Genomic DNA, 22,696 nt, shown 5'->3' with positions numbered 1-22,696 from the left:
TGCGTTCCTACGCCGTTCAGCCTGCAGGAAGGGTTGGTTGGTACATGTCAAGCTACTAAAGTATGCAACGTGGACAGCAGCCCTTTTGCTTATTAATTAATAACGGACTGCATGTTCTTCACCTGCAGGAGTGACCTACAAAACCGACACTTTAATGTGCTTTCACTCCTGAATAAACTAATTTGTCAGTGCAAACACATCAATAATTGGCTGGAGATTAACATGAATAGGTTTTGTTTACCAAAGAGTTCAATTATTTTTTTTTTGCTGATCTTCTAGATTTTCACACGTGCTTGCCTGATAAACAACTCTTTCAGTTCCTCTAATGTGAATAAATGAGGTGTGTAAAAGGGAGAGGAGTTAAAGAAGATTTAAAGAGCATATCTGAGTGAGTTTCGGCATGCCCTCTCAGCTTCTTGCTATCTTCAAACTGATACTTACCTAATTATACACACACTCGCATACATGGATATTCACATACAGTCTTCTTCCCTCCCTCTATCTCACGCCCCCACCAAACTAACCCTCCTAATTGACCGCCTACTATCCACTTACTGCTGTTGGCACATAGGAATCCAGACCCACACACACACACTCATGAACTTTCTCCCTCCTTGGCAGGAAGGACTCTCCTCTGAACCAGACAACAGCTTGCACCTCTCTCCTTTTCCTCTGCTGGCTGGTGTTAGAAATAAAACCATAAATAAGTGCAAGAGGGAGCCAGAGACAGCGCGAGAGAGCAGGACAAATGTCTGTCTTCATTTGTTGCGGGAGAAATGTGAGGGAAAAGGAACGATATGGAGGAGAAATCTTTGATTTTTGAGTAGCTAGAACAATTATTAGGGTTTTTTATTTGTCTGCTGTCAACTGTATTTTTGTGTGTGAAGGGGATTGAAGAGAACACTCGGATCATCTGGGCTCAAACTGCAGCATTGTTGATTGAGTTTGAGTGCAGCTGAGGGGAAACAAAGTTACCGAGAGGAACACAAGGCAGTCATGGACACTATAACACCTCAGCCACAATCCTGGATGACTTGGATTTGCACACTAGAGTTGGACCCCATCCAGCCCACAGTCCACTGATACAAATGAGGTACTGTTTTTTTTTTTTTTTCTTTTTTGTTTTTTTTCCTAAATCTGGTGAGATCTGCTGCATTTTAGATGGTGTTTTGGGGAAAGACTGTATGTTGTGTTACACTATGCAGTGGACCAACAGTCTTGAGACCACACTGAAAATCTTGGATTCAGGATCTAATTTACTCTAGGAAATAAATGAAAGGTTTTAGGATTTTGAAAAGAAAGAAAGAATGCAATGAAGAAGAAACATTTCAGATTCTGATTTCTTGGTCGCTAATCAAGTAAATTTGTAGCTTTGATCATGTGAACTACTTTGTACAGAGAGTCAGATGTTCTTGCTTCCACTGAAGCTCAAGAATCTGTTTAGATCATCTTTGGAAAACATGACCAAACCTGTGGATTCATGCAGCTTGTGTGCTGCTGTCATACTAAGAAAGTATGAAATTCAAATCATTTTTTCAATTCAAGTTCACATAAATGGTTGTTCATATGAAAATATTCATAATAAATGAAATGCATTTAAATTAAGTTTATACATATGTTTGTATTTTTACTATATAACAAAAGTAAACTTTAAATGTTTTTTTTTGTTTTGTTTTTTAATTAAAACCTTGTCACTAGTCTGTTTTTGATTCTTCCTGGTTGTTAGCTGTTTAAAGAAGTGGCTGCTGGTTTATTTTGCCTACTGTTACTTCTCGACATTGTAATCTTATGGCTTCTTGTTTACTGTGTAACATGGTGAATGTTTGCGGTCACTAAACATATTATCATGATTTATATCTGTCCTGCTGGGTTGCACTGCCAGACACTTTTTTTTCTTGCTTGAACAGATGCTCATGCATGAAGTATAATGTTTTGATTTGCCACTCATCACCTGCATAGACTAATCTCATGATACGCCTGGGATATGGTCCAGTTTATAAAATCCTGGTAGTGCAAGCAGAAACACTGCCCTCCAGCCCTCCTAACAGACATCAAATCAGATGCAAATATGGCCATGCTACCGATCGTAAATCTTAATGTTGCATGCATAATAGTGCGATAGACTGAGCAGGATATGAGCCCTGAACATTCTACTGCTGCAGGGAGCAGAGATGGTAAGTGTGTGCATGCGTGAGCTTCTGTTGATGTGAGGGGCAGGTGACTGCATGTCTGGAACACACTGTAAAAGAACTGCACATGAGTAGATGGCAGCACAGTCGTGAACTCAATGTCAGAGTGCTGTACTGTGTGAAGCAATATAGAAATGTTTACTTATATGAAGAGTTCATTTGATAACTCCGTTTTTAACAGTTTTCAAAAATCATGTTTTTTCATTTTGCATTCCAATTAATCTCAATCAAACTGCAGTTGGGTTTTGACTAGGTTAAAAAATAACTAAAATAACAGCTAACTAACTCAAACCACAATAAAAACACAATAACATGGTAAAAAACATGATTTTTGAAAAAAAAAAAAAAAAAGTCATCTGTTTTTGCAAATAAACTCTTCATACATATATATATATATATATATATATATATATATATATATATATATATAGTGAATTGTGTGTTTGACAGGAATGAAGGCATGTTATGTTAAGAGCTCATGAAACCTAACGAAGTTCCAGGTTATGTATCATTTACACATTAACTTTGTCCCAGATCGATTTCTTAGGAGAATAATAAAAAATAAAAAAAGACAAATGAGATCATTGTTGATGTGCAGCAAGAGAGTAAAAAGCTATAAAATAATTGTGGATAGCAAAGTCCAGATAAATTGCACTTGGAAGAGTTTGATAAGGAATGTTTGCGTTCATATTGATAGGATTTAATATTTATTTTAGTTTAATTTAATATAGTGTTTCCTGAAAGAAACTTGTATGTGTTTAACAAAAACAACACTAATGGGAAGTTTTGATAATAACATGGCAGTTCTTCCAGTAAAATCAATAGGTCTTCCACATCAGGAGATCTGTCCACTTGCTTGATTATTTACTCAGGTGTCATAAATCTGGACTATAAGTGCTGTTGCGTCGTCATTTTGTGTGTCTATTAATGTGTCTGTGACTTATCTGTCTGTTTTCATATAAGGTCATATAGACTGATTGTTTCATGTCATGTGTGGAGCATGTGTTTTGTAGAGTGTTTTCTTTTGTTTCTGAACGGGAGGGTGAGACGTCCTCTTTATGACCTAGCACCTGTCTGATGGAAGGGTTTATGTTCTCTGCTACACTGCTGTGCGGGAATAGCAATTATCCCGGCTGCCCAGACGAAATTATTAAAAAGCAGAAACCTCGCAGCTTAAACTGGCTTCATAAAGTCCAAGTTTAGGTAATTTGCCTGGAAACTGAGAGATCCTTTTAACACGAGTCATGACTCATGAGTGAATGCCCACATGAGGATGTGGGGTAAATAAAAAAGTATCATGTCACAATAAAATCTCCCTGCCTTATTCATTCTCATCCTGTATAGCCTCAGAATCCATTGTCTACATTTGCTTCCTAACACCGTTGGATGTGTAAGAGATATCCTTTTAGTATTAGAGTGACTATATCCCTCAAATATGGGTTCTTTTTGAATGGAATGAGATCAGGTGATTTTTGCTACCTTCATCTCCACTGATTAAAGACCCGTGAAGACAGTGAATTTGTAAGAGGGGTGAGCTTTTAAGATGTGTGTTTGAGCATGGATGGATCCCACAGGGTGTGGTTTGATGGTTCTTTACTTTAGTTAACATGTTGGCAGATATGAAGATCAGAGAGAGAGTGGGGGCAGCCAGACCCTTGGAATGTCTATCATAACCTGTGGCTTGCCGCTCCTCCAGCTCAGCCGTGCCAGTCTATGTGTGTTTGCATGACTCATTGCATTCTCATAGTTCTCAGCAGCTCTGGATTGCTCTTATATGCTGGTAGTAATAAGAACAGACTGGAGGGAGCAATATATGGCACAGAATGTTTGGTAACAATACAACTGAACTGGCATGTGTACAAGGAAAATACACTGTTTTTTGCTATTTAAGGTCAATGACAAGGTGTCATTTTTGTGTCCGATTAATTGATTCAGAAATGCATTGCAATGAGTACACATCTTCTATGATGAGCATGTATGTAATTTCTGAATGAAAATTCACCTAGATATTTTTTAGGACATAAAGTAAATGTCAGGGTGATGTAAGTGGCCGAGTATTATATCAAAGGAATTTTTTTTTTTTTTATTAGATTTCTGATCCGTTTATGAAAGTATACAGTGTATACAGTTTGTGTGTGTGTGTGTGTGTGTGTGTATATGTACAATTAAATTTTTTTGTTAATGTTAGAATTTTTTGTAAATACAATAAAACTAAATAAATATAGTATATGTTATACATGTAATGGTAGTATTTCTTAGAAATATTTTGTAAATGTAAAATAAATTAATAAAAAATAAATAAATATATATTAACCTGCTTATTTATCAATCCATCAAAGCAAAGTACCCGGCAGCACAAATTACATTTAAATACAAAATAAAAAAAGATTCTTTATATATGTATATAATTTTAAAATAATAATTAAAATACACTTATGTGTTCAAGGTGTAACCAAAATATGCTTTTTACTTGGTCATAAATTTAATAATTTTTAATGGTTACACCACATGACAGTTTTAGAGACATTTTTACTTTATCGTTCTTTTACGCCATTGACCCCCATGCCATGTTATATAAATATGGTAATCATTCAGTTCCATGATTTCCATGGTATTCAATCACCATGGTACAACTGCGGTACTTTTTGTCACTGTCATCAGAAATAGTATTTGTATCGTTTGACTTGAATGCATGCAATTTCTGAGACTTTGCAGTTCATTTTATCCTATAAAGCGCTCTCTAACTCCTCCCATGGTCTATCCTGCGTACGGAGCACCTGCCCCATCACCTGTCAGTTGGAGGCAACAGGCTGATTCTGTATTTGCACCTACATGTACCAGAGTTGCAGTCTGGGGAAAAGGACGCCATGCCACACCCAGTAATACTCCGTCCTCCCTCTTCGCGTGCAAAAACTTTCTCTCCTCACTTACCCTCTTTTAGCTTGCCGAATTCAGGTCAACCGGGCCATGCGAGGTGGAATGGGTGTCTAAAGCCCCTTCACTCAACTCTATTAGTCTGACTGGCCTTAAAGGGCTTGTAAGGGCTAAAAAAACGCAGAGCTCACCTGCAGAATGAACAGATGGTGACGGAGGAGGTTTGGGGAGCAATAAGAACAGACCTTGTTTGTGTGACTGCACGCTATTAGTGCCTCCCCCAATGGTCAGCACAGATAGGATGCAGACACACAAATAAGGCCTGTTCTTGTTGCGTGAGCTCAGACAAACCAGACTCTTTGTTTGTACCCTGGTATAGCTTACTGAGCAATTTAAGTGGAATGACAGAAGCACAGTTATTTGGGGAATGTGGAAAGTGTCAGAGATCTTTATTGGGAGTGGGGGTCGATCATGATAATGAACTTGCTTTTCTTCGGCTCACAAAAGGCTTAATGGTTAACCATTTTTATTGTGTCCTCATTTTGCTTTTACAAAAGGCCATTGGATTTCAAGACTATACTATAAAAGAAACAGGTTATGAATGTTGTAATGTGTTGGAAGGCACTAGCATTTTTTATTTGTCATTTGAAGGAACTTTTTATGCTTTAAAGACAGGAACATTTGTCTATAAAAAGCTAAACAATTCTTAATGACAGGAGGCGCAGATATCTTGACATACTTTTGTGCACTTTATTCTTGTACAAATGTGTGTCAGTGCAGGAGTAAATTAGTTTTGTTTTTCTGCACGGTGCACATGTTTGTGTTTGTCTATGAAAAGTGATCCTGAAAAAGCCAAGCCCTACAGGTATGTGTAAAAGGCTTTTCTTTGGCTCTGCACACACCTGTTTAGCTACGCAGCCTGCAGGCTTTTTCAGGCTGGCTTGGACCTAATGTGAATGAAACAATTTGTGTTTTATTACATGGATTGACCTGAATACAGTCTGTAAGAGAGAATCTCATAATAATCTTGCAGGTATTATGTGGAGATTTCCAATGATTTTCTTTTAAGTTTAAAGTTTAAAAAAATATTTCAATAAAATTTAGTTTAGCACACTGTTTTTGTTTTTAGTAAATTAAATGAATCATAATTTTAGCTAATTTATTTAGTATAATATTCATGCATTAACTATATTTTATTTTTAGTATTACATTTTTTTAAAAACACTTTAGACTATTTATACTGCACCACCTTTGCATTAAAATTGTTATATCTGCATATTAAAATGTCACAAACATTAATTTCATTCTGCTGCATGGTCATTCTCAAAGTGTAAGCAGTGTAACGATCACATTTCAAAACAAGCTGCTCTTAGAGACTAGTCTTTTCCTGTCCATATAATAAAGCAGAGGGAGGGGGAGCGTTCGCCTGGCTCGGTTCACCTCCCGAGCTGTGAGTGAAAGAAAACAGGAATGAGTGTGATGTGACTGGAACGGTGAAAGTAGGTCATCTTTGAAATTTGACAAATTTAACGGCACATTAAATAACAGAATGAGCTGTATTAAATCTTGCAAACATGAGCAGGGCTAGTTAGTGTCATATGTCAATTTTAGTTGTAAATCATGATACTGTGACCTGACAAAGAGATGTTTGCAACCCATTTTACTTTCATAATCTGATGTATTTTCAAGTGTGAACTGTAGGGCTGGACTTGATTTTATCCACTGGGAATTGATTGGATCTCCAAAAGTAGGCGTTACACATCAGAATGGAGACAGACCTAATGCGAGTTAGCTAAAACAATGCCTAAGTACTAACGTCGATGGACAAGCAAAATATTTTCAGAAGAAGAGTAAGTTATTATGTTTCGACTTAAAGATTAAGACGACAAACTATTTTGTCTTTGGAATAGCATGCACTAAGCAATTGCTCACAATGACACAAAGAACATGCAGTTTGGGTCAATTTGATTTTAAGCACTTTTCTTAATGAAATTTGCTTTTATTTTCTTTCTTAGTTGATGCTTTTTGGGATATTTGTTGATTTGTAGATCAGTAAATTAATGTAAAGGCCCTGTTGAAAATTGTTTTCTATTAAATGAACATAAGTGTCTATAAATAAACCTTAAAAGAGATTTGAAAGCGCTAATATATTTTGGACTAAGCAAGTGCCTAACCAAACCTATGCTGGACTTTAATGTAAAGCACCTACTTAAATATCCTACAGAAGTGTTATTCAATCATAACTAAATCAATGTAATAATAGTTCTTTGTTTCCACACTCAGCACTAGTGCTTGTGTGCATAACGTATTTGACTGGGTGTGTCTAGTATGGGAGGTGTTAATGTTGAAAGAAGGTGAGTGCACAGATGTCCTAAAGAAGTGGCAACATTTTTCTTTAAGATGAGACCGTGGGGTTCAAGGTGGTCTAAAGAAGCTCCGCTTGATAGAGTAAAACCAGGCATTGTTACACCTTTGGGCTTCTCTCTCTGTTGTGTTGGAGTTGAGAGCAATGTCAATGCTTTGTGAACGTATAAAGGGATTTCGGGGTCTGTCTTGATGGAGTTGGTAGAGGAAGGCCTCGGGCACTTTGAGGGATCAGGCCCCACACCAAACACAAACAAAGAAGCGTTTTTCACCTCCAGATGTTCTCACTCACCCCATCGGAATTTCTCTCACTACAATGAGATGATAATCTCTTTTTTTTTTTTTTTTTTGAAAAAATACTTTCACAAATTAGGTGTCCATTATAAAGTAATTCATTATATTATTTAAAGTGAATTATAAAAGTGAAGAGTCAAATTAGACCCGTCTTGGAGCGGCAAACAGAGTTGCTTAAAAGTAGGTCCACAGTCTGTCTAGCTTTAAAAGTTAAGTATTAACCTTTTACAATAAAATTGCTGTATATTTTAAGGCCACGTCATGCCACTAAACTATTAAAGATATAGTTCAGTTGAAAGTGAAAATTCTGTCATTATTTACTCATCATATTTTACTAAACCTTTATTCGGTTCTTTTTCCATGGAACATAAACTGAGACTTTTTAAATAACTATTACACAGTTATTTTCTGTACTTTTTAAAACTACAATTTTATCATCAAAACATTTAGGTTGGGAACGTCCAAACTTTTGACCAAAATGATCAAAACCTGATGAAGTAATGCTAAGTAAATATCTTCAGTGAGCTATCCCTTTAATATTTGACTAATTGTGCCATTTTTTGTTACCCCTTGCATATTGCTATCAAGTTGCAGCAGCTGAAAATGAGCTGAGGTGTTTGAGTGTTAAAGGCAGATGCCATGATGCACCCTGGATCTCTGTCACAGGCCAATTAGACCAGTGGTGTCAGCCTGCTTCAGAGCAATATAACATGCAAATATAAGCCTATGGCACCACACTGTTAGACCCTGTGCTCAAACAAGCAAAACATTCTAGAAATTAAGAGGGGAAAGTTTATTTGTGGTCTACATTTGTGTAGTCATTTATAAAAATTTATTTTACAAGAGGACTTGCTTTATTCAAAATACAAAATATTTGTCCTCATTGTTATTGCTGACATTGATTAATATGTGCATATTTGTGGATTCATGTGGTTGCTATCAGCTTCCATGGGCTTTTGTAATATTGTTTTCTTTAATCATATACCTACAATGAAGAAGATGGCAGTTTTCTATTGGCTTACTTTGTTGACGCCTTGACTTACAGGAACCCCCCAAAATTACAGGGAGAATGTATATGACAAAGACCAAAACATAAGGAAATAACATGTTGAGAACATGGAAAATTACATGGATTTTACTAAAAATTGTCAAATGAGTAAGACATCAAACTGAATGTATGGAATAGCTGTGTTGTAATGGGCTGTAATGTAGTGTATTATTGAATTTGTTTTATAGTAATAGCTATGCACAGCATTCACAAAATTACTCCTGCTATTTGTACATTACATTTTAATTTGTGTAGCACAGTAAAGGGTTTTTACAATGGTTCCCAAGTTTTGCTTGCATGATTTGACACATTTCTAAGTGACATGGGATATTTAGCGAGAAATACCGTAGGGCAAATGTGAGTTTGTTAAAGCATTGCCTTAATAGCTCTTTGGCTATTGGCTTACATTATCCATTACATGAGCAGAAAAGAAAAGTCATTTCCGGGAAGGAAATAAAGTAATTATATTTTGATTACAGATTACGAAGACGTTAAACAAAGAATACCTACTGACCAACTGACTTTTATTTCTGTGTGTGCATGTAAAGAATCCAGATTCGTTGCTTAAATCTCACATGTCCTGTGCACATAACAGCATTCTCTATCTAGAGAAATAAAGAGACCTTTGTTTAGAGTATAGGGTACAGGTAACCATTTGTGTAATGTGTTTGTTGTACAGTTGTGGGTATAGGTTTTATCAGTACTGAGGGTCAGATTGTGTTTTTGTGAGTATGTTTGCTTGTGGATCATGTTGAATCGTGCAGTTGGATTTAGCTGCATGTACATTCAGCTTAAAAGAGAAATTGAGATGGGGGGGGGGGCTCAGGTTCTTTTGTGTCCTCTCAAAAAAAAAAATACAAAAGATATACTACAGATATTGTTTGAGGGTTTCGAAGATTAGTAATAGATATTTTCAAAACTATCACATTAAACAATGATTTATTAAGTTTTACATTATATTTTTGGTTGATGACATGCAGACACCTAAATTGCTTGCAAGGTATAGTTTAAGCCACCTAGGTGCAACCCAACTAGCACCCTTGGGTGGATTTCATCTCCAAGTTTAGAAAACATCTCTCTTAATTTCATGGGTCAGTGAATAAGGCAGATGTGGGTCATCAGGACTGACAGTTTGCTGAGCCTTCATTGCTTTAATAGCCCAGGAAATGTCATAGCTCAAGCTATCTGTCCCTCAGGGCAAGACACTGAATACTAATAAGCGTTGCTTCTCCCATGACCCAGATTTGTTTGGGTAAATAGAGAGCTGTTTGGAGACATGGGAAATATATAACTCTTCCAAGATGACCTTCTCAGTCAGGGTCTTTTTCGTGAAGCATTCCATCTCAGGTATAAGCTGCAAGCAAGACTAGACACTTGCCCATTATCATAGTTGGAGAGACTGAAGTGTCCTCATGTGACTGCCTTGACATCTTCATGCAGAAGCTGCACTACAGAAGCAGTTTTGAGTAAGGGATCCAGCTGTAAATGATGTAGATAAGTATAGAGGATGAGGGCTGCATGCTGCGCTCTTTAATTAGAACAGGAAGATGCAGCGGCAGCGACTGAGCCAAGTCTGCCACGGGGGGAAGAGCAGAGCCTGTTCAGAGAGACTTAACTTTACCCAGTGGAACACCAAATCCACTAAGAACTACAGAGATGAGCCAAGCTTTACTGTGCATAAATCTGTGCTGGCACAACAAAAACATTGGCCAGAGGGATCTACTCCACTATGCTCAAATTTGGAGATGCAGCATCTGTCTTAAGACAATAGTATGTGGGTTCATGAGTTATAATACTTTACATTTTTTCTTTCTATTTTTGTTTCCCAATTTCTTTGCAGTACCCATGTGCCTCCTGAGCCATGCTCCCTGGCTATGGATTCTCTCCTCTCCTTGATTTCCAGCCTCACCTCCAAGCGTTCCATTGCAGAGGCGAGAGCTCTGACATGTGGTTCCCAGGCTCAGTTGAGACCCAGGCTCTGAGTGACTCTCGGGAAGGTAGGCCTCTCCTGCGACAGCATCAACACATCGCCGTGTGTCAGCAAGAGACGTTGGCCTTCATTGACCTACAAGAGCCAAGTGTTAATGGTTTCCAATCATGCACACCGGAAAACTGTAGTTCCTCTCTTTGCTCCAAGCCTGTCAGATGCAATGGAAGCAGTCCATCGGATTTTGCCAAGAATGGGAGTACAGACACAACACTGGACAATTATTTGACCCAGGATAGCAATAATGTGGAAGAGGTTCAAGACCAGACGTGGACATCCATTACGGCCTTACCTGAAACAGTTTATGAAAAACCTGAACCAGGAGTTAAAGGACTCAGTTCTCGAGACTTGTTTCTGCCTCTGTCCTCTACATATGTGCCCGAGAAAAGGAACTCTTTGGAGCCTCAGCAGCAGAGCTCCCCCTCTTCCCCCTTAGAGTTCCAGAGTTCGGACCCATTTCGCCTTCAAAGACGCACATCTTTGGGATCCATAAAGGAGAAGTCCATAAGTAAGTGCCTCTCTCATTTAAGCCTTGACACGTTGTTACTACATTCCTGCCTTAAACAACAAATAGTTTGTTATAGTGCAGGGTTACTTTCACCTCTGGAAACTGTGCAAGAGCTTTCTGATAGATGATTCTGCTGCTCTCTGGGGGCTCCTAAATTCAGTATACATTTTGGATGTGGGAGTCTCTACTAAAAGGTTGATGAATTAAACAAGTTTATATGATAAGTCCAAAATCTGTGCTGCTGACAGGTCTCCAGCAACAAGCCTGGGACCTATTGTGCTAAAGTGATTGTGTCTGTTAAAACTAGAGATGAATGTACAAGTGGATGGTTCCATTCAATATGCCTTGTTGTTAATAGGGCGTAAGATGAGGGTGTACTCTCCAGACACTATGAATGATGGGTCTCTCAGCAGCCCAGGCGTGGAGTGTGATTACCTGCTTCCAACATCCTTCAAATCGTGCGTAGAAGGAGGCATTGGCATGGTGGGTTCTACCATACCCACATCCAATAGTTTCAGCTCTCTCCCAGAGGTAGATGAGGACCTTTCTCTTCTTGCCTTACCAACGCCTCCGAAACCTTTCTTAGATCCCCTTCAGGAGGGTGCCAGATTGGAGGGGGGTGTAAATGATGGGGGGAGGCAGAGGTTGGGCCTGGAGGACTGTGGGGCTCTGGAAGGCCCTGCCCTTAACAGTGGGACCTCGCTGCCTCTGTCCCATTCTCGCTCAGCAGACAATGAGCGCCGGCGCTTCTCTGCCTCTGAGCTCATCTCTCGTCTACAACTCTCCCAGAGGAAAAACTCTTTTACCCTTAAGCTGGGCAAGTCTCTTTCTGCTCGTGTGGCCTTCCGGGACCGTCACCTGTCTGGAAACCTCAGCTCAGACTGTAAGTGACTCATCAGGACTGATTAGCCTAATGAAAGACTTTATTGTGAAAGTCATTTGCTGTGATGTCATTATCACACTTTAGCTCTATATTTTCAGCTCTATTCCTTTTGTATACCTTCTCCCTCCCTTGTCTATTTGTAGACAAACCCAGCTCCAAACCTTGCTTCTCAGGGGGATCAAGTGACAATGTAACACATAGTCCGGTGGGGTCTGCACCAACTCTGCCCTCTGCTGAATGTAATCTGCCACAGCAAAGGAGGAGTTCCAAGCAAAGGTGGCTCTAGAACTCAGCTAGAGATCAAAAGCAGTGTGTAGAATATCACACATTCTGTTTTAACAATTAACACTTCTGCTGTTTTTTCACAGTATGAGAAAGGGTTCCGTTGATGAGGATGGAGACAGTCCTCCCAGTAGCTCTAAACGCCTGTCACGCTTCTTGCCAAACTGTAAGTCCAAAAAACAACAAATCTGGAATTTTTTCATGTGTGTGTATAATATATATATATATATATATATATATATATATATATATATATATATATATATATATATATATATAATTGGACAGTAAAGACAAAATTGCTCTGTTGGCTGTGGAGTCAAGACATTTGCAAATATGATTAAAAGATGAATATGAGACAAAACTACAGAATGTCACATTTTATTATTAGCCATTTCAACACAAATGTTTTACCAAATAAAAAGAACAGCACTTTTAGAGTTCATCCCACTCATTGATGTGAGCATAAGTATTGGGACAGTTGAACATAAGGCAGATATAAAAGATTAAAAGCTATTGTTTAGTTGCAGATCCCTTGCCCACAATCACAGCAGTGAGTCTGTGACCCATAGACATCACCAGACTCTTGGTCTCATCCTTTGAAATGCTTTTCACAGCCTTTAATGCAGCCATTTCCAATTGTTGCTTGTTTTGGGGAGTTTCTGCCTTTACTCTCCTCTCCAGCTGGTGAAATTCATGTTCAATCGGATTTAAATCTGGAGATTGACTTTGGCAATCTTTACATTTATTTGCCCTTATAAATTCCTTGACTGAACTGGCAGGGTGTTTTGGGTCATTGTCCTGATGCGATATGAAGCACTTCCCAATGAATCCGGTGGCATTTTCTTGAATATTGGTAGGCAAGATGGTTTTGTACCCTTCCAAATTCATTCTGCTACTGTCATCATACATTAAGTCATCAGTAAAGTTGAGAGGGCCTGTTCCAGAGACAGCCATGCATGCCCATGCCATGACACCACCTCCACCATGTTTTACAGATGAGGCTGTATGCTTGGGATCATTGCAGTTCCCTTTTTTTTTCTCCACATTTTTGCTTTCCCATCACTTAGATAAAGGTTCATCTTTGTCTCATCGGTCCATAAACAATTACAAAACTCTTCTGGCTCACCTTTGTGCTTTTTTGCAAACTATAATCTTGCCTTTCTATTTTTGGTGCAGGTCAGAGGTTTGCATCTTGCTGTGTAGCATCTGTAATTCTGTGTCAAAGTCTCCTGAGGACAGTACATTGTCAGAGCATCACCCCAGCTTTCTGAAATTTGTTGGTGATTTTACAGACACTTCTTTTAGGATTCATTTTCACAGCTTTTATGATTTGTCTGTCATCAACCACTGTTGTTTTCTCAGCCAATCAGGTCGTTGTTGGTTGCTGGTGGTTTCCAAACTCTTGATTTCTCCATGCCCTTTGTTTTTGCTAGAGCTCCTAACTGACTTCCTCTTTTCTCTTAGCATCCAAATTGCTTGCTTTTCTCTCAAAGTCAGCTCCCTCGTCTTCATCCTGGTTTGTGTGTGTCATCATCAAATGCAAGATTCAGAATGCAGAAGTAATTGATATAACTGATATGACACATTCCCTGCTTTTAATATCTGAAGAATTAATGCAACAGGACACAGCTGATCACTTAGAAAGACCTGTGAGGCAACTGTTCCAATACTTATGCTCACATCAGATAGAGGGATGAAACTCTAAAAGTGCTGAACTACTTAGCTGGCAAAACATCTGTGTTGAATCACCCAATAATAAAATGTGACATTCTGTAGTTTTGTCGCATATTCAACTTTTAATCATATTTGTAAATGTCTTGACTCAACAGCCAATAGAGCAATTTTGTCTTTACTGTTACAATACTTTTGGAGGGCTATGTGTATATATATATATATATATGTGTATATATGTGTGTGTATATGTATATATATATATGTGTATATATATATACCTGTATATACAAGTATTATTTTACCAGTTTTCTCTTCCTCTCTCTCAGTGATTTTGTATCAGGAATACAGTGACGTTGCTATCAACAGAGAGATACAAAGGCAGCAGGGGGCGGAGCCAGGAACTGATGAAGAAAGAGGAGACTCTGTGTCCTCTGGCAACCTGTCTCCATCCAGTTCATTCCGCTCTTCTCGAGGCTCCGCCTTTTCCCTTTGGCAAGATATTCCTGATGTTCGGTCCAGTGGACAACTTGACAACTTCAGCAATGAAGAGCGTAAACTGCAGGAGGTGACTATTTGTTTTTTTTTGTTTTTTTGTCAACCAGCACATTTTGCTGAGAATGAAACAATTAATTTTATCTTGACTTGTTTTCTCATTTCAGGCCAAGTTTGAATTGGTGACGTCAGAGGCCTCATACATACGCAGCTTGTCTATTGCAATTGACCATTTCATGATGTCTCCTGAGCTGTGTGAGTGTCTTGGGACACAGGAGAGGCAGTGGCTCTTCTCCAAACTGCCTGATGTGAAAGAAGTCAGTGAGAGGTGAATAAAGAATAACTACAACTTTGCTATTTTTGAAAGAGTAAAAGCCTTCTTCAGAGATGTACACTATCCCTGTTTCAATTATCCTCATGTCCACAGATTTCTTCAAGATTTGGAGCATAGGTTAGAAGGAGACATTCTGCGTTTTGATGTGTGTGACATTGTCCATGACCACTGTCCTGCACTGCGGAGGGTTTATCTGCCTTACGTCACCAATCAAGCCTATCAGGAACAGACCTATCAGCGGCTACTGTAAGCAGTCTTTTACTGTAAAACTGTTATCAAACAAGCATAACAATATGTATGTTGCGTATTGCATTATTGCTTTTAAAGAGGTTTATTCATTTGCTTTGGGGTGTTTTCTTAGACAAGAGAATCCCCGTTTTCCTGGAATCCTTGCCCGCCTGGAAGAGGACCCAATATGCCAGAGGCTGCCTCTTACATCATTCCTTATCCTTCCTTTTCAAAGGATCACGCGCCTCAAAATGCTAGTGGAGGTATTCCATCACGCACATCCAAATGTGATAGTGATAGAGGGCACAGTCTCTATCTTTTATATTTTGCAAAGCTGTCTTAAAAGTTAAAAAATATTATCAAGCTTTAGAACAAGGCTTACAAAGTTCATCAATTAAATTATCTTGTGGTAATGAACTGTGTCCATTATAGAATATCCTAAAGAGAACAATGCCTGGATCACGAGATGAGGACACTGCCACCAAAGCACTTAATGAGCTCAAAAAGGTGAGTAAAGTAAGAGAGGACCATTTTGGAGAATATGAAAATGAAAACTAAATCTGGTCTGTTTCACTAGATAATAAAGGAATGTAACTCCAGTGTGCAGTCCATGAAGAGGATGGAGGAACTAATTCATCTAAACAAGAAAATTCACTTTGAGGGCAAGGTATAACATTTAGCATTCATTTTAATGTTTAATTACATGCTTACTGTGTATCATGCAGGGGCATCATGAACCAATTTTAATTTGTGGCAGCCCTGGCTCATTTTGTGCCATTCGCCAAGTATGACGTGACCAATAGGGGAAAAATATTTTGGACCACTTAGTTCTTTCCATAAAGAGTTAGTAACTGACAGGGGCATTTTGAGGGTCTAAATGTCACACAATAAATATCACATGACTAAATTTAATTAAAGATTTTACTTACAATAGTTATCAAGTATACAAAATAAATAATTGCTTTTGGAAGTTGCATTCAAAAATCAGTTTGAATAAGCATGACACTTCTGGCACCATGTTTTCATATTACTGGCTTGTCAGTTTATGTGTTTTCTTTTATTTTAGATTTTTCCTCTCATCTCTCAGTCTCGCTGGTTGGTCAAACATGGTGAACTGCTAGAAGTGGACACACAGAACTTGAGTATTTCTGGGTCCAAGTTTAAACTTTCCACTCGGCCTGTGTACCTTCACCTGTTTAATGACTGTCTTCTGCTGTCCCGAAGGAAGGAGTAAGTCTAATGGGAAAGAGAGACAAATAAAATGAGAAAAATAGCAAGTGTGTCCTTTAATGTCCAATGTAGTATCTGGTTCCTGAAGCAAACACAGCTGAACCCCCTCTCTACCTTGTCACAGCACATGGAAGTTCATGGTGTTTGTACATGCAAAGATTGAAGACCTCAAGGTGAAAGATCTAAGCCAGAAACTTCAGGGAATCTCAGGCTTCATCTTCTATCTGCAGTTATGTGAGGGGCAACAGCTAAAACACCAGATTCTGCTCAAGTCACCCACAGAGTGAGTACATTCACATCATTCTCAAATATTAACATCCAAAATCATGTCACTGACAAACAGATCTGAGTGTTCCTAGAAAATTAGCCACATTGGTTTTGGTTGTGTCCTCACAGGATGCATAAAACTAAGTTTAAAACTGAGTCAAGAACATTTTGTTTTATATGTAGGAGCAGCAAACAGAGGTGGATAACAGCCATGTTTCCCTCCAATCCAAAGACAGCTATTGAGCAGACCAGTGATAATGATGGTGTGTACTTTCTTTGTCTCACATCTTGTCATGCATTTCAGATTTAACTACATTTCAAATTTAAATCATTTTATTTAAATGGTGTGTAAAAAGTGAATTGTGGCTGGTAGCATTATGTGGATAATCGCCAAGTTAAGCTGCTGTGTGGACCAGTTACTTTATGATGAAAGTCAAAAGTTTGGCTGTGTTAAAATAAGCAGTTTGGACTGTTCTGCATAACATACAAAGTCATCAGTTATTTATCTGACATAACATTGAAAACAAAGTGGATTATACAGTTCTGCTCAAGAATATCCTGTTTACTTGTGAACTAAGTACCTCAAATAAAACTCTAAAAGGAATAGTTGGAAATTCCAAAAATGGAAATGGCCTCATTTACTTTCCAAATCTCATGTCTTTCCAAACCTGTATGACCATATTTCTTCTGTTGAACAAAAATGTCTTTAAATGGAACATACAATAAATAAATATTGATTTTTGTGTTTCACATAAAAAAATAATAGCATCAACAGATTGAGTAAATGATGATTAATGATTTTGTGGTGGAGTATTCCTTTAATGTCTTAGATTCCATATGATGAAGGACAGCAAATCCAGTTATCAGTCCTCATTATTACCCCTAACTTTTTGTGTACAGTCTGCCTTGTGATGCTAAGACTTATGTTTTAATACAAAATATTGATAACACTTTAGTATAGAGAGCAATTTTCACTATTAACTCGTTGCTTATTAGCATGACTATTATTAACATATTGGCTGTTTATTAGAACTTATATAGCACATATTCTGCATGACCATATTCTACATCCCTAATCCTACCCAATACCTAAACTTGACAACCTTACTAACTATTAATTAGTAGCCAATTAGGAGTTTGTTGCAAAATTAGTTAATTGTTTGTTAATGGCGATAATTGGACCTTAAAATAAATTGTGACATATTTACATGTCTGCACAGATCTTTCTCAAGTCCAGTGCATCAAGAGCTACCAGTCTCAGGAGCATGATGAGTTAACGCTGGAGAAGGCAGACATCCTTCAAGCTGTAACAATTACAAGTGATGGTAAGGAAAATCATTTCCCTTCCTCTGGCTACACTCCATTTTTCCCTTTGAAGAAGAGAAGCTGGAGGACTGCAAAGAAGAGATAAATGACCTTTTATGTTTTCAATTCACAGGGTGGGTAGAGGGGATCCGGTTGTCGGATGGAGAGCGGGGCTGGTTCCCCAAAACGTACGTGGAGGAGATCACAAGCCGCAGTGCTCGTTTGCGAAACCTCCGTGAAAACATTCGCATTAAATATGTCTCACAAAAATTAGAGGGAGTGACTCTCTGAGACCTTGAAGTATGGGACATTGTTTTAAGCTTCTTGCATCTGCTTTAGCAATCCAGAGTAACTTTGTACATCACTGCAAATTTGTGTGAATATTCCATGGCTAACATTTTCGCATTATTAAGGTATGCTGTAAAAATCTAAACTATGCATTGCATCTATGGAGGACAAGAAGTGCCACATAAAAAATAAAAAAACACAATTAATTTATTAAACTGAAAATAAAAATGCAAATAAATAACTTTGCAAAGTTTTTACAAACATTTAATTAATCATTAAAATCATGGTTGAATATTAAGATAAAATTATGATGCATATAAAAAAAAAAAGTTATTGTATAATTCAATTTTACAAATTAATAAAAAAAATAGTTTTACATATCTATTTTCATTTTAATGAATTATTGATTTCATCCTTATTTGATGCTACCAGTCCTCCTTAATCAATTAAGAGTTTTGCACTTCAGGTTTTAAGTATCCCTAGCTCTTCAAGCGATATTACCTTGGTTACTTTCTATGGCTCGCTTGCAAAGAAATGCATGTGTTGTTACTGCATGTAGCAAATGGTGCTGCGCTTTCTGACAGTCCATAGATGCACACTACTCAAAATACAGCTGTCCCAGTCTCACCATGTGGGTGGATGAAATCTGGACATGTCAGCGGTTAAAATGTTTAGCTAGGTTAGTTTTAGGTGGTATAGCAGCCATTTCACTCTCTGTGATGAGATGTCTTGTTGTTAGCAGATTCACTGAACATTCACACAGTAAAGATAAACGCTCGCTTTTACTAGTGAAAAATTGGAACCAAATTAGTTTTCTCTTTTTTTTTTGAATGACGTTGCAACATAAATATTAGTTTATGCCACTAGTCCTCTGTAGATAATCATTTACTAAATAGTACTGGCATAATAACAAGAAGTGTTCTTTCAAATAATGACCATTATTTATGTCAGTGATACTGCTGTTTGTATATTTGTTGTTTTGGTAAGGCAGATTTTTTGGGCAATTTCATTGTGGAGTACTGATATCCTGAGCATGTTAAATCATATTTGAAATATAATCCTTTATGCTGACTTTGTAAATAAATAAAATGCACATATTCTAGCAGAAAGTGTCTCAAGGGTCTGTATGAGACCAATAACAAAAAAAAGTGTGTGTAAAGTTAACCTTACTGTAACCAGGATTCCCAGCCACGTATGCACACAGCTACAACAAAGCATGCCTCATAAACATCAGTTTCATTCCAGGCTCACCTCATATCCCATAGGGCAATAAAGCAGCCGGGTAGCAGGTAAACGGAATAGTTTCTTTGTCACAGCTGTTCTAAGAACCTTGAATGGTTTCCAACTGCTGTAAATCAGAGGTGAAAGGCTGCAGAAAAGAAGCTGCAGTTAGAGACCGATAAGAGACGGGCTGCAGAGACCCAGGAATGCATTTCTAATTAAAGCCATTTATCACAGTGAAACATTTCGTATCAATTTTACATAATGGACTGTACTTACAGTTTTAGTAGCAAAGTAGCAAAATGCATCCATGCAGGTTAAATTAATGTCTGCTGCAGGTTTGCAGCAATAATTAGCCACTGTATCTAGCCTCTTTAGCAATTGAAACAGTAGTAACACACACACACACACATACTGAAACAGAGTAATATAGCATTTAATTAGAAGGGTTATATTGACCTGTTAAGATTTTGCTTGCATCTACCTTGTAAATGTTTTTGCTATTTTATTAAAAGGTTTTCAGAGGTATAACAGTTACAATTTTAACATTTTTTAATTATAATTTATGAGATTTGTTGTATTTTGAATCCAATCTTTCTTTTCTAAAAGGCAAAAAGTTGATCATACTGATTTCAAAGTTAAAGATTCATTAGTTTGAATGTATATAATTGAACCAAATACTATCATAACATTTCAGTTGATAATTCAATGAGCATTTGCAGCACCTGCTGTCAAATTTATGAAGATGCTTTCTTGATTTGCTGGTGTTTTTTCTATTTGCATGTGTTTTCTGAAGTTGCAGTGCATTGAGCTCTCTCGGCCACCGTACCTAGATGCTAATCAGCACATGGTTAGCTAGCACAGTTCTGAACAGTTGTACACACATAAAAATTAAATTTGATAGAATAACACCCCACCCCCCAAAAAACAAAAAAAAACACGTCACAACCAAAACTTCACCACTTTTCTGTTGTGACTCTTTTGGTAGTGACCATTTTAGATTTTGACCCAAGCTCAAAGATGCTAATCAGCACGTGGTTACCTAGCACAGTTCTGACCAGTAGAAAGCACATAAAAACTAAATGTTATGAAACGGCGTTCAAAAAGTTAATTGCAGGAAAAAGGTGCTCGGTAGTGATGTTCCTTAAAGTTACACACAGATTTGAAAATAATTCACCTCAAAATGATGGGGCCTATCTACTCACACCATGTAGTTACAAGAGAGAGAGGAACACAGGAATATTTCCTGATCATAAATGTAGGAGTGTAGTTAAAATCGGTCTCAGCCAATGGACTAAAACATACACTGTTTCGGTAGTGAGATGAAAATGTGGGACACATTTGTTTTTTTTTTGGCATTTTTGCATTTTCATCATTTACAAAGAAAATATAAAGTAATTTTTTTTTTTATGAACTTCACTTTCTTTTTTTTAATCAAAAATATATATTTAAAAAAAACTATGGAATATAAATGCAAAAATGTTTTTAATATAATTTCCATAATTTAAATTAAGTGGTTAAGGTTCATGACAACCATCTCCCAATTGAAAGTACCCAACGATCTCAAATCTCCCTTTAGAGGTATCATATAGATCACAAGTGCAGTACGGAGTACCTCAAGGCTCAGTACTAGGGCCGTTACTTTTCACGCTTTACATGTTACCCTATATTGTCAGGAGACATGGTGTTAGCATTCACTGTTATGCTGATGATACTCAGCTCTATATTTCTTCGCGGCCCGGTGAAACACACCAAATTGAGAAACTAACGGAATGCATAGTCGATATAAAAAACTGGATTACGAGTAACTTCTTACTGCTAAATTCTGAAAAAATAGAGGTCCCATATGTAATAACCTAGAACACTATCTAACACTTGATGGCTGCTCTGTCATTTCTTCTTCATCAGTTAGGAACCTAGGTGTGCTGTTTGATAGCAATCTTTCATTTGAAAGCCGTGTTTCTAGCATTTGTAAAAGTGCGTTTTTCCATCTCAAAAACATATCTAAATTGCGACCTATGACCTCAAGGTTAGACTATTGTAATGCTTTATTGGGTGGTTGTTCTGCACGCTTGATCAACAAACTACAGCTGGTCCAAAATGAAGCAGCTAGAGTTCTCACTAGAACCAGGAAGCATGACCATATTAGCCTGGTTCTGTCAAAAATCTTTAAATTTTTCTGTCTTTAAAATCTTAACTACTTATAAAGCCCTAAATGGCTTAGCTCCTCAGTACCTGAGCGAGCTCTAATCACATTATAGTCCTCCACGTCCGCTGCGTTCTCAAAACTCTGGTTTGATAATACCTAGAATATCAAAATCGACTGCGGGCGGCAGATCCTTTTCATATTTAGCACCCAAACTCACTGTTCGGGAGGCAGACACACTCTGTCAGTTTAAATCTAGATTAAAGACACATTTCTTTAACCTGGCTTACGCATAACACACTAATACACTTCTATTATTCAAATCCAGTAAAGGATTGTTAGGCTGCATTAATTAGACCGGAAACGGGAACGCTCCCCATAACACACAACGTACTCGTTACATCGTAAGAAGAATGGCATCTACGCTAATATTGTCTGTTTCTTTCTTATTCTGTTTCTCAGTCCGTGTCCGGATCAGATGGTGGATCGGCGCCGGGAGATGATGTCTCCCCAATTGTCGTTGGAGGCCGAGACACCTGGATGAGCCCCAGGGACATATACCCAGTGAAGACCTCGACTTAAATACAATAAAAATACAAAGAAAAGAAAATAACTAAAAATATAATAAAATACCTAACTACATAATACTATTATTGTTATAAATTGCAATAATATAAAATAGAAATAAATGCATTTAAAATTTTAATTAAAACAATAAGTAAACAATAAATAAACAATTATCTCATGGCCAGAGGTGAGCTGGCCCCCCAACTGAGCCTGGTTTCTCCCAAGGTTTTTTTTTTCCCTTCATTCTGTCACAGAGGGAGTTTTGGTTCCTTGCCGCTGTCGCCTCTGGCTTGCTCAGTTGGGGACACTTAATTTCTAGTGATTATCGTCAATTTGATTTCGCAGATACTATTTAAACTAAACTGAGCTAGACAATGACATCTCTGAATTCAATAATGAAATGCCTTTAACTGAAAATTGAGTGTTTAATCTAATTTTTATACATTACTGACACTCTATCCTCCAATTTGATACTGTTAAGTGCTTTGACAATCTGTATTGTTAAAAGCGCT

At 37.6% G+C, this 22,696-nt stretch overlaps 1 protein-coding gene across 3 annotated transcripts; it reads left to right on the top strand.

Annotated features, from left to right (window-relative positions):
* Positions 1-553: 553 nt before the first annotated feature.
* Positions 554-22,197, top strand: LOC306860192 (rho guanine nucleotide exchange factor 19-like). 3 transcript variants are annotated; one of them, XM_079401761.1, is made up of 17 exons: positions 594-778; positions 888-1,093; positions 10,610-11,264; positions 11,623-12,147; positions 12,291-12,423; positions 12,516-12,595; positions 14,433-14,671; positions 14,766-14,926; positions 15,026-15,178; positions 15,294-15,423; positions 15,593-15,667; positions 15,738-15,827; positions 16,227-16,390; positions 16,515-16,673; positions 16,841-16,920; positions 17,878-17,982; positions 18,096-20,393. In XM_079401761.1, the coding sequence occupies exons 3-17, from the start codon at positions 10,631-10,633 to the stop codon at positions 18,251-18,253; spliced, it is 2,886 nt and encodes a 961-aa protein (XP_079257887.1). In that variant the 5' UTR covers positions 594-778; positions 888-1,093; positions 10,610-10,630; the 3' UTR covers positions 18,254-20,393. The 3 variants fall into 3 exon arrangements, with proteins under 3 accessions (XP_079257886.1, XP_079257887.1, XP_079257888.1); XM_079401762.1 differs by adding an exon at positions 22,080-22,197 and having other exon boundaries at positions 723-1,093; positions 18,096-18,150; XM_079401760.1 differs by having other exon boundaries at positions 554-1,093.
* The last annotated feature ends 499 nt before the right edge of the window (positions 22,198-22,696 follow it).

This window comes from Barbus barbus, assembly GCF_936440315.1.
Source record: "Barbus barbus genome assembly, chromosome: 41".
Classification (NCBI taxonomy): domain Eukaryota; kingdom Metazoa; phylum Chordata; class Actinopteri; order Cypriniformes; family Cyprinidae; genus Barbus; species Barbus barbus.
The sequence above is the reverse complement of the archived record's forward strand: the minus strand, read 5'-3'. Positions and strand labels throughout refer to the sequence as shown.

What these genes read in the sequence shown, in the direction of transcription:
- LOC306860192 (XM_079401760.1), top strand. Translation starts at nt 10,631, where the DNA reads ATGCTCCCTGGCTATGGATTCTCTCCTCTCCTTGATTTCCAGCCTCAC. An exon ending in AGGAGGAGTTCCAAGCAAAG is followed by an intron (nt 12,424 to 12,515) that starts GTGGCTCTAGAA and finishes GTTTTTTCACAG; the next exon opens with TATGAGAAAGGGTTCCGTTG. An exon ending in TGTAACAATTACAAGTGATG is followed by an intron (nt 17,983 to 18,095) that starts GTAAGGAAAATC and finishes TTCAATTCACAG; the next exon opens with GGTGGGTAGAGGGGATCCGG.